The sequence below is a fragment of the Corapipo altera genome, unplaced genomic scaffold, assembly GCF_003945725.1.
Source record: "Corapipo altera isolate COAL_440 unplaced genomic scaffold, ASM394572v1 316, whole genome shotgun sequence".
In the NCBI taxonomy this organism is placed as follows: domain Eukaryota; kingdom Metazoa; phylum Chordata; class Aves; order Passeriformes; family Pipridae; genus Corapipo; species Corapipo altera.
Window position 1 is genome coordinate 649,994 of NW_020884974.1, and position 12,288 is coordinate 662,281.

The following is a 12,288-nucleotide window of genomic DNA, read 5'->3' on the forward strand; positions in this document are numbered from 1 at the left end:
GGGGGGGGGGGGGGGGGGGGGGGGGGGGGGATTGTTGGGGTGTCTGTGCAGGGCCAGGAGTGGGACTGGATGATCCCTGTGGGTCCCTTCCAACTCAGCATATTCTGTGTTTCTGTGATACTGTGGGAGACTGCTGGACAGGGCTAGGGCTCACTATAACCTTTAATTTCCTTACTTTCCAACTCGTGTAAGTTTTTAAAGTTAAGCTTGGCTTAAAATTCCTTTCTTAAGGCGGCATTAACACTCTGGCCCCCCATCGCCCCCGCTCCCCTCAGCCCTGCCCGGGCACCGGGCGAGGGAGGGAGAGCGAAGGAAGGAGGCAGAGGCGCTTTCCCTGGCCGCCGGGCAGGACGCGCCGCGCCCGTCCCTGTGAGGGGACACCAGCGGGGCAGCCGAGCAGACAGCCCCGCTCCCGCCGCCCCTCGGCCGGGGCTGCCCGCAGTAAACAGGAAGGCTGTCGGGGGGGCCGGGCCGAGGCGGGGCCAGGGCCGGGCCGCCTCCCCCGCTCCCTCCCGCGCAGCCGAGGGGCCGCTCGGCTCGGCCCGGCCCGGCCCGCGGCCGCCGCGCTCGGGGCGGAGCGGCGGGGGCAGCGCGGCGTGTCCCGTCCAGGCGCCCGGGAAAGACACCGAGGATGAAACTGCTGTGGAGAGCCAAAATGGTAACCGGGTGTCCCGTCCCTCTCCCTATCCTTCCCCTACTGGCTGATCCCGCTGCCGTGCCCGATGCCGGCGGGGCCGTGCCCGCTACCGAGCGGTGCCGGGCGATGCTGTGCCCGGTGCCGATGCTGTGCCCGGTGCCGATGCTGTGCCCGGTGCCGATGCGGTGCCGGCGATGGTGTTCCCCGTGCCGATGCTGTGCCCCGTGCCGATGCGGTGCCCGGTGCCGAGCAGAGTCTCTGTTAGCTGGAAGTTTGGAAGACGTTGCACTCTGTTTTATTTTCCTCCGCTTTACATTATTTGCGAGTTTTAAACCCTGCTCTCTGCCACCCTTGTTTGCTGTTTTTTTCCTTGTTGTTCTTGCAATAATAGGTTTTGGAAAAGCAAACCACAAAGCGCTTCAGATCCCTCCTTGTCAAGACAATTAAAATGTTGCTCTGTTTTAAGTGCTTGTTAGCTTCAAAGTTTCAAGGCTGGCCGCCGAAGTAATTCAGCAGTTTTAAAAGTGCGATTCGTCCCTTAACTAGAAAGCCAAAGAGATTAATTGCTGCAGAAAAGGAGGGGGGAGAGGGAAGAGAAGACTGCTAATCAAAACCAAACTCTTTACTTAGAAAAGACTTTATGCAACTATTTAAAATATGTGCTAGTCTAGGAAAAACAGTTAAATGGAAAATCGGGTATCTTGATACCACAGGAAAGGACAGCTTGCCAAGAATATCTCCAGTGTTCCCTCAACCTAAAGGTATCCTGTATTGCTTTGATTGTTGGGTTTACTTCGTGCTGCCCATCTTCTCGGCTCTGCGAGAAGCAGCAGAGCACCTGGTATAGATTGTGGTCTGCAGAAGGGGAAAAATGTTTCTTTTTATCTTTTTTTTTGTTGTTTGTTTCTTTCTCCTTTTCCTGGCAGACCACATTTCAGGATGGGGGTGAAGAGGTGGAAGAGGGAGCCGTCTACAATGTCACCCTTAAAAAAGTGCAGATTCAGCAGGCTGCCAACAAAGGAGCAAGGTGGCTGGGGGTAAGTGAAGCTGGCGCAGTGGCATTTGGGAAGGCTGCTCATGGACTTTGGAGCCTTCTCCAGGGAGCTGAATTCCACATGAATTGTTACAATATTAACTTCTAGCACTCACTGCTCTCATTAAAAAAAAAAAAAGTCAAACCAAAACACTGAAATATTCTGCTTGGGTCATCTGAAATAACACTCTCCTTGTGTTGACTCTTCCTCTTTTCTTGACCTGTAAAAACAACTTGGCCAGTTGTGGCCATGGATCAGGTGATTCTTGGTGCAGAAATAAGGATCTTAGCTTATGGCATGAGAAGCTGAACATTTATTTCAGACTGGACTGTGGGTCATATCTGCTGTTGGGAACCCATTTTAGGTCTGCCAAACAAATAGTCATGGCATTTTGACTGATGAAGCTCTCAAAACTCAGCTGAACTTCCTCAGAACTTATGGAAATATAGCTTGGGTCTTATTTTTCTATTGCTTTCTCAGCCGATGAGAAATTAATTGCATTTCTGCAAGAATTACAGCTCTGTCTTGTTTTTCAAAGATGTCTTTAAAGCATAAAGGCTTTCTCTGGTAGGTAAAATGAGCTTAAATGCACATGCACTTGATTTGACATGCTGGTGAGTGCCTTCAGCTTTCTCAGACCAAGTCCCCAGTTGATATGAAATATCCTCACTTCACTGGAATCAGTGCAGCTGTGGCAGTTTGAGACAAATCTTCAAGAGATACCTATAACTTTTGTAGTATTTTGTTATGTTTATATATTTTCTTTGGGATCAAAGGAAATAATATAAGAAGTTGGTTTGATGTAGTATCAAGATATGTATTTTAAAGGCTTTTAAAACTGCCCTGAGATTTATGTCCAGTTATTTTTCTGTGACATGAAGCAATACAGCAGTGCTGAAACCACAGTCAAGAAAAATAAGCAAATTCTGTCCTGCATACAGATAGTGCTTAGAATCATCCCTTCCCTTGTTTCCAAGAAGTGCACAGGGTTCTAATCAGAACAGATAATTTCAAATCTGCTTCCTTTGAGTGGCAGATTTCCCATCTCTGCCTCCTGTTTTTACCAGGAAAAATATTACGAAGTATATTTGAGCTCCTGTAACTTTCCCAGATGGTGGTTTTGTGTAAGAGGTGGAGCTCATTTTGCATGTGTCTGTGGCCCATAAACATAGTTTAGAAGAGTAGAATTTTGTCCTGTTTGGGCTGTGTTGTTCCTTTTACGTAGAAGGAGTTTGCCAGGCCGTGGTCGTGTTCTCAAAGGAAGGGAGCGTGTGTGTTCCTGAGGTCATCACCACAGCTGATGGTGCCCATCTTACCGGGAGTACAAGGGACTGCAAGGTCAGAGCAGTGACTCTTAGCTTTCTGTGGCTAGTGTTAGTTTTCTGAGGTCAAAATCAAGCCCTGTTTGTGGGGAAGGAGGCAGTGTGTCAGAAATCCACACCTGTTCTGGGCATAAATCGGTGACTTCAGCTTCCAGGCCGGCCTTTTTCAGAAACAAACAAACAAAAAAAACCAAACCGAAAACCAACCAACCAACCAACCAACCCAAACAAAAAAAATCTCTTGCATATTATCTGAACATATTTTGAAACATGTTTGTTTCCCTTAAGCTCTTCAGAACATAAAATATTTTAAACCCTTTTTGTGATCTTGTTTTATTAATGGCTTTTTTGTGGTTCTAAAATCAATAAATAGCCTCTAACCCAGAGCATTATTTATGAATAGTCGTCCCTGCCCCCAGCAGTCTGGCCTTGAAAAGTCTCTTTTAAAATCATCGTCAGGTGACTTTTTTTTTTTTATCTGGAGCTTATAGGGGTTTATGATGGTTTTTTTGTCCTATGCTTTGAAATTCATAGCACTAAACTAACAAGACATTGGATTTATCAGTGTTGGACTTAATTTTTTTGATGGTGCTCTAAGTCAGGCTTGGGTTGAAGATTCAAGGTCAGCTGAAGAGGGGGATCAACCGTTTGTACATCAGCAAGTATTGAGTCTCAAACATAGTAACTCTTATTGATTACATGCATGCCTGGATTTACTTTTTCAAAAATTACTTTTCAAAGTCAGTTTGTGACCTGTAAAGGACTACTTTAGCAGTCTGACATTCTCTGAGGCGCTGAGCTTTTGGTTTGTTGGTGTAGGTCAAGTCTAATAAACCTTTCTTAAAGTTCTGCATCCTGAGAACCCATCCAGGGTCACTGAGTGGTTGGCCCTGTGATGAGAGAATGATCTGTTTAAAGGCCAATCATAAAATTCCAGTTTAAGCACCGTAAACATTTGCCTATTTAAATACAGAAATGTCGGTCTTGTGTTTCAAACTTCTACAGTTAATAAAAGAAAAACAGGCTGTGACTTAGGCAGGCATCAGCAGTTCTATAACTTTCAGAACTGTGAAGCTTTTGGATAATCACCAAATTTCTTAGCTTTAAATTTAATATTAGACATCAAAGGCTACCAATAATAGCCACTGCTTTTGTCACCAAATACTTAATATTTAGTGAAGCTTAGGACTTTAAGCATTACAGTATTAGGGAGTATTAATAGCCCTGGTAGGAGCTCAGCATTGTGAGATGCTACACAGAAGCACTATTTTGGCTAAAAAAAACTTACAGATGTGATATCTGAAGAGGCTTGTCTCTACACACTTGTTGTCTCAGCTGATGAGTGGTATCAAAGCTTCAGAAGTCAAGTGTACCTTCTGGAGATAGTGAGAGGGAATCGCTCCCAAACATGATAGGTTCCACCACAGAAAACATGAAAAGGCTTTTTTTTTTTTGAAAACAAAGTGGGTTTTGGTGTCTCCAGGATATACTTTGAGAGATCTCCAGGGTCCTGAGAGAGAGGAACAAGCCACAAAAGCCATGGAAGCTGAGGTACATGGCCTGACTTCTTTGTGAGAGAAAAGGATGGAGAAGTAGAGATTTGTACAGATGGATGGCACGCTCCAAAGAGCAGGTGAGGAGGATGCTTTCTGCAGCAGGATTTTGGGTGGCATTATGTCAGGCTAGAGAAAAAGCTGTATCAGTAACTGGAATAGAAGGTTTGAAAGTGCAGCAAGGGATTTGAATGACGTGGCTAGAAAGAGAGTGTTGTATTTTAAAGCTATGACAGAGCAAAAACCTGAAAAATTGGATCCAGCTTCCCTCTGAGGATGTAAACACAGCCCACAAAGAGCTGGCACCCTGCGTGTTCCAACAGGATGGTGCTATTGTCCATGAAGGAAAGGCAACAAAACAGAAGAGACAGGTGAAAAATTTAGAGTTCTGTGGGGGCTTTTCACGGGTACCTGACAGCCAGGTACCCGTGAAATGAAACAAAGACAAGCTGAGTCATACGATAGCTTGAAAGAGATAAGAACAGCGAAGCAGTGGCTGTAAAAGTGGATCAGCCACTAAATACCTGAATTTCTGTGGTCAGGAGCAATATGCTGACAGAGCATGAATGGTGTTGGAGTGGTGAACTGCACTCAGTGATTTATTGTAAACAGTAAACTGAGAAGTAAACAGTTGAAAGCGAATGGGAAAAGCAGTGGGTAGAGAAGTGAAGAGATGGAATTGAAGGGAGGTGGGGAAGAGTGGTGTAGGAAGAACAGAGGCATGGATGTGGTGTGGGCAGATGGACAAGAGGGTTACTAAAAAAAAAAGCTAACGAGGTTTTAAAGAGCTGTGAAATGACTTTTGTAGAGCTCTGTGTTCACCGCTGTACTGCTTTATCTCACCTTTCCAGAAATTAGGGAGGGGTGGGTGGCCGCTGTCTAGCCCTTGGAGTCTGAGGGAAGCAGTGAGGAATGAGCCTCTGAGACAGGAGGGGCTCCCTAAAGCCTGCAGATATTTTTCCTATCAGAGTCCTGTATCCGGGAAGAGTGAGGAAGAGACTTACAGTCTGCCTCTGGAGTATTTCGTGGGGCAGGTCAGAGGAATTGCAGCCAGGAACAGCAGTTCTCCCGAGCCTCCGTGCGGTATTTCCACATCTTAAATGACTGCTGAGCTTTCAGAGCCCATCCTCACACATCAAGTTTTGTGCTTTGCTGATAGATGATGCAGACTCCGAGTCTTAAATATCCAGATAACATAGGAATACTCTGCTCCCTCATGGCCAGCCTGCCTGGCTTCTTTAGCTGTTGTATGCACGTCTAGAGCAGATTTGAGAGACTTGGTTTTTTCTTTCCGCTTTCTCCGCCACAGCTGAACTTCTGGCTCTGGAGTTTGTTCAGGCAGAGATGGATTCAAAATATTACTTGTCTCAAGGTGTCTTTAATACTATAACATTGGGTGTATAGCAGAACATGTTCTTCCAAAGTTAAAAATGAACTGCTGTAGAAAGGTGCTTTTCAATACCTTAAAATGCTGAAAGGGGGAAAAGCTGAAAAGTACCAAGTCTTTCATTAAATATTTGTGTGTTTTCTTAACACTGATATTATTTGATAATTACTTTTCCTGGGAATTTTGTGGTGTTTTGAAAGTAAATTTTGAGTGCTTGTCTCGCACTGAAAACTGCATGTGACCACAGGTTTGGCTTCTAAACACTTCTGCAGTCACATACGCTGGCAGGATGCTTGTGTTGGAGAGTTCAGTCAGAAAAACATTGCAAAAACTTGTGTCTAACTAAGCTGTATCCCAGTTAGGACCTAGGACACGATCCTCTGTCTTGAGTTGAACTGTCAGAAAAGAAGCTTTAGTTTGGATTTATTTCTTTCCAACACAGACCTCCTAAATATGGGTTGAGATTTAAATGGTGCCTGGAATCATCAACATTTTAGGAACAAGCAAACCTCAAATTTTCTTTGAGCCTGCTCCTGCCCTCCCACGTGTCTTCCAAGCCAGCTCTGTGATTTCTTTTTTATCTTACTCTTAGATCCCAGATGTTCTGGTTGAGTGTAGTTTCCTGTGGAAGCAGCAGGCCAGGGCTTGGCTGATCATTGTTCTTGCTGCAGCTTGCTGTTTTGTCTCTTGATTTAGAGCATGTGTTGGTCCCTTTTGGCTAAATCAGACTCTTCAATCAGGTTCCTCCAGCCTGTCCTGACCACGTAGACCAAGGCCAGGGTGTAGTTCTGGCCGTATGTTTGGCAGAAGCAGAAGGGCGGTTCCCAAGGAGCTGACAGGCTCCCTATGGAAACTGAGTTGTGCTGTTGTCCACTCCAGATCCTCTGTCTTGGAGAAGGAAGAAAGATGGGGTGTGCTCACATTGGGATTGCATGGGGGAAGTGCTGTCAAGGGCTGGAGACCCCCAAAGTAGGTGTATGCAGAGGGAATGGAATGATTTTACCTTCTGACAGGTACACAGTTATCCAGAAGAAAGCTTTGGCATCTCATTCAGCTTGTCTTTTGGTTTGGAGAAGGCTCTTTCCTCCTGTCCTTCCTTCAGTTGTGGGCATAATAGTACCATAGTATCATAGCCCTTATTAATGACTCCTCATGGAATACTTTTCTCCTTACTTCCCGGTTCAGGCGCAGATCTCTGCTCCAGGGGTATCCTAAGGAGCACTCTTGGATACAGTCATCAGCTGGATAATAGAGGCTGTGTGTGCAACACACACTCAAAAATAGAAACTGAGCCTATTAAGAGTTTTAAAATGGAAGCCTGAAAGATTACTGTCCATTACTTTCCCAGTTGCAAATCCAGAGTGCATAATTAGAGGGGTAACTGGCTTTGCAGCACAGTGTCATGCTCTCAGTTGGGTTTAAAACCTCCCATTCCAAGCTGTCAAAGCGTGACAGGGTGGCAGTGCTTTAATCTTGTGGTGTTATTAACAGAGTTAAGGGATACTCCAGCATGGCCACATGGAACCAGAGAGAGGGACAAAGGCAGCCTCCCTTCCTAAGGGCTGTGCAGAGGCATCTCTTGCTAATGATCTTTAGATTAAATGGAATTACAAGAGCCAAGGGAGCCTCTTGAGCAAAAGTTGTTGGAGATTGCTCTGCTGTTGCACTGGTGTGTATCTGCATTTTGGAAAGCTCACAGCCAGCCTGCTTATGGACAAAAACTTGCCCTTGGCATACTTTCAATTTACCTGTGACATGTAGGAATATAATGACATCCTCTGCTCTCCTGGGAATTCCTCTGACAGCCAGGATGTCTTTTTAAACTGTGCTGCTTGGATGGTAGAGGTTCTCCCTGAATTCAGCACCTTAAATGTCTTGCTGTTGACATCACTGGATTGCTTTGTCAAGAAGTAGAAAGTCAAAGGAATAACCCAAAAATCAGCTCACTGCAAAAAAACCTGGTATTTTCTTTCTGAATGCTTAGATGTAGGTCACTTGTTGGGTTAAAGAAGAGCTGGCAAGGAATGTGGCTATGTGTCATCGGAAAGCTTGGGAGCAGCAGCATAAGAACTGCCTGAGATGCTGTACAGAGAATAGCCCTGGAGAAACCATTAGTTTTACAGTTTGGGTTTTGATGTTTTCATTTAAGGAACAGGCTGAAGCATTGCAAGCATGTTAGTCACACTTGGATTTAAATTTAACCTTGGTAAAGCTAATTAAAAATCTGTGTGTAAATGCACACTTTGAACTTCCATCTTTTACTACTGCTCTAGGAATCTGTTTGCTAAGTATATAACTTCCTTTAGCCAGCACTGTAAGGGGGTACAGCTGTGTGAAGAAATGAGCACAAAGTGGTGACTTAGCCCCTTGAAAAAATGAGGTTATTTTGTGTGAAAGGGGTGAATAAATGCTAACTCAGTGTTGAATCCTGCTCTTGCTTGTCTTTGTGTAGCCAGAGCCTTGTGTCTTGTAAAGCAGAGGCAAAATGTGTGTGATGTCTTTCTGTGTTCTCACCTCAGCAACATGGTATCAGAGATTGTAAAACATTATTCCTAAAGGGAATTGGGATCTTGTTCCTAAAGAGTTGAGCAGCTGACCAGGAGTTGTCTCCAGGAAGTTGTCATGGTTTGCTCTTGCAGTCTTCCAGAACCACTTTTGCCCTTGTTTCACCCCCTAAATGCTCTATTTTCCTGTTGAGTGGCCACGCAAGCTCTTCAGAAGTGACTCGTAGTTCTTCATGGGTGGTACATTAGCACATGGGGTGCAACTATAAAGTCTATGTTAGGTATTTACACCTTCTGGAATAAGAATTTTATTGAGATGTGTGAGGATGTGGGTTTCTTTTTAATTTTGATTTTTTTAAATATCAAGTTTTAAAGCTGTAGTGAGGAATTCTGTGGTTTGGATATGGAAATCCTTTTACTGTTCCTGGAAATCCTGCTACCTTGGACCAAACTGAACTCGTGCTAACACCTGAATCCAGCTGCGCTGTGGTTCGGTTCAGCACCGTGTCACCAATAGGTGACAATTTAGGAACTGGAAGGAAAGTAAAAACATATCCAAGTGAAATGATAATGGTCTTGCATTCTTAAAGCATCTTTCATCCAAATAACTTCCAAAGCACGGCCGCAAATTTTCAGCAGACTGACTATGTGAAGTGTGTTGTCATGTAACATAGCACAGAAGTATGATTTGGGTGGGGATTAAAATCCAGCTGAAGTGCTGTATCCTGGGTTTGGTAGATTCCCCTTTATTTGGGGGGGGGGAGGGGGGAAAGAGAGGAGGAAAAAGTTTTCCTGGGATGATGCAACTTTAAAAAGGCTATTTTTTTTTTAGGCTGCTGAAGGGCTGGAAACATTAAATAAAAGTCAGGGGGAGATGGATTAGCTGTCAGAGCTGCCTGGTAATATTTACTTAGTGGCTTCATAATGTTATCACATGGATATCTTCCCCACATGTGACATATATGCTACAAGGAGCAGCTGCTTAACAAGGCACAGCAGCACATGGAAACAATTTAGGACCAGAAGTGAATTAATTAAAACCACCTGGGAAGAAGACCTGGACTTTTGAGAGTCCAGAGTTCTGTGGAAGCATTTGCCCACCATGATGCTGTTGTGAAAGCAAGCTCAAATATGAAGCTGGGTCAGGGAAGGGGGGGATGAAGCGAAGCTGAGAAAAGGGGATGACAGTAGCACATCACTCATTCCTGGTGCTTGTTTCCTCATCTCAAAGATCAGAGACCTAGTAAAAGGGGTCCACAGATGGGAAAGGATTTGGTGACACTGAAAAGGTGAGGACTGTTTAATTTGTGTCTTGTTGCAAGTAGAGTTGATGTGCTGGTTTAACAGGAAATCCTCACAGGATTGAGGTTCTGTTCTGGCAGTGAATAGGAGGATACACTAAAAACATTTAAAACAGTGAGTGGAGAAGGGACACTTTACCTCCGGAGATTGTTTGGTGGTTTTGAAAGCAAGGGGGTGAAAGAAATTAGTGATTTTGCTTTGCATGAAATGAACCTGAAGGGACATGCCACTGGAAAAGTAGCCGAGTCCAGCTGAGTCTAAGAGGATTCAGAAAGGACTGGACATTTATATAAATAATGAGAACAAATGCATGAATACTATATGAGATTGAAAACACAAGACATTTATTTTTGTGATTTAGCTACAAAACAAACATGTCCTGCAGCTGAGAAGAATCTTTTCCTCTGGGCTGGTTGTTCTGAATGTTACGGTTGTTATTCCTTCACCTTCCTCCATAGCATCTGGCCATTGTCAGAGGGAAAAAACCCCCAGTTATTGTGTGTGGCTGTTTCTAAAGTTCAGGTTACAATTTGTTTGCAGCAAAGATTTAATGAGGCAGAATAAGGTTGAACACAGTCACTTACCAAAAGAATCACAAGAACTTTAATGGCGAGGAGATGTCAGGGCCGTATTGTGACACCCTACAGGAGGTTGGTGGGGGCTAGTTTTCCAGCAGCCCAGCAACCTCCTCCTGGTCAGGGAGAACTCTGGGTGCTCAGATCCTTTTTTTTGGTGTGTGTAAAGCAAAACTTTGCATCCTTGCTGTTTTAGGCTCTGCAAATATAGGAGTTGTGTGGGTTGCCCTTTGCTTTACTCCATTCAACTTCAAAATAGCTACTTTAAAAATAAGGCAGCTCGAGCAGAGCATGATACTCTACATGTGGTCTCATCATGCAGTGGAAGAATAATGTCCTTTGACTTGCTTTGGTACCCTTTATTTATGCTCTGCAGAATTGTTTGCTTTTTGTTACCGCTTCCAAGCATTGTGCTGAAAGATTTAATGTTCTGCCTATTCCAACCCTTCAGGTCTTTTCTCTGATCTGTGTGCCACTGTGTGACCTTTGAGGGTGGGACATTCAACAGACGTTTTTTGCTGGCTTTGTACATTTACCTACATTTAGTTGCGTCGGCCATCTGTTGCCCATTGCATCTCCCCTTTAGCAGTTTTGTCAATCAAAATGAGATTTTGGCAGCCTCCACCTGAAGTGTGAAGCTTTGTGCCGCTTCATGTGGTAGCAGCACTCATGAAGCTTTTGCTCTGCAGGTTACTGGGTTACAGCCTGATGGAGTTGTGACTTGTTCCTCTCTGCCACCTGCGTGGATCTCCCACACATGGCTGTGGGCAACAGCCACCAATGCTGCTGCTGGGCCATGGTGGGTGGCACTAATGAGGTGTAGGCATTTGAAATGCTTTTGTGGAGTGATCCTGTTATTACATTCTATTATTTCATCTATTTGTCTCTTATATTCTTCCCACCTTTTTGGTCTGAAAGGAGTTTAAGGGGTTCTTTTCTTCTCCTTTGCCATCCCCCTCAGCTGCTTGGTACAGTTGTCTTTCTCCTTATCAAGGCTCAACCTTTCTCCCAGTCAGTGGCTGTTTCTTCCTTTTTGGGCACTCCATGGGCTCTTTGTGCGAGTAAAACAACATGTTTTTATTACAGATTGGCATTTTGTATTGAAAGGTCTCAGAATGATTGAACAATGGAGTGAATAAATGCTTTGAGATGTGTTCAGAGCTCTTGGGTTTCAAACTGGAGACTCGTCAGATTTCCAGATCTCAGTGGCTCTTTCTGACTCTTAAAAATCAGTGATCTAAACTTGTAAGTATCTATATATCCTAAAGCAGAAATAAACCCTCACGTAAGAGCTATCTCAGGTTTTATTCCTTCCTATATATAGTTGATGCCCCACATAAGCTTTCATACACTGAATATATTGAGCTTTTGTTTTGACTTGAATCAAGCGCAGAATGTCCTTCAGTTGTTTGGAGTGTTTTTCAACTTGTCAAATGAGGTTCATAACATTTCAAAGCTTTGTTGGTGTTGGGATGCAAACAAGTGAGTACCCCCTTATGGTTAACTGTTCTGTTCAGTGCAAAAGAGATGAATTAACCAAATGCTCCTGAGGTGCGTTTGGAACCTGGTTGAAATATTCCATGCAAGTAAGAAAATTATTATGAAGATATCCTTATACTTCTGTTTGTTTGGTTTGTAGTAAACTCTGTCTCTACCTGTGGTGCATTTTGTATTTTTAGAGTAAAAATCCTTTAGGGCAGGGACAGTGTCTTTTGTTTGAAGATGCCATTGTGCTGCTGTTGGAAATGTCCAATAAGTAACACCAACGTCTTTCATTTGGAAGGCAGATCTTAGGCCTTTGCATTCCTCCCCTGGAGTGCTTGGGATTGATTCTGGCTGTGCTCCGGGCTGCTGGCTCCCTGGAGCAGACAAAATGTGAATGAACTCTTGCACACTTACTTAAAGCACGAGGCTTGCATTCTTCCTGCAAAAACAGGCGCTTTGTTCAGGAAAACATCAGGTGGTCACAAAGTT

The 12,288-nt window shown here is 44.2% G+C and overlaps 1 protein-coding gene across 1 annotated transcript in view; it reads left to right on the forward strand.

Annotated features, from left to right (window-relative positions):
* The first annotated feature begins 554 nt into the window (after positions 1-554).
* The window catches only part of RGL1 (ral guanine nucleotide dissociation stimulator like 1), a 53,710-nt gene continuing 41,976 nt past the window's right edge, over positions 555-12,288 (forward strand). Inside the window, exons 1-2 of the mRNA XM_027665294.1 lie at positions 555-658; positions 1,564-1,674. Coding sequence (XP_027521095.1) covers positions 632-658; positions 1,564-1,674 — 138 coding nt within the window. The 5' untranslated portion in view covers positions 555-631. The remainder of the gene's footprint in view (positions 659-1,563; positions 1,675-12,288) is intronic.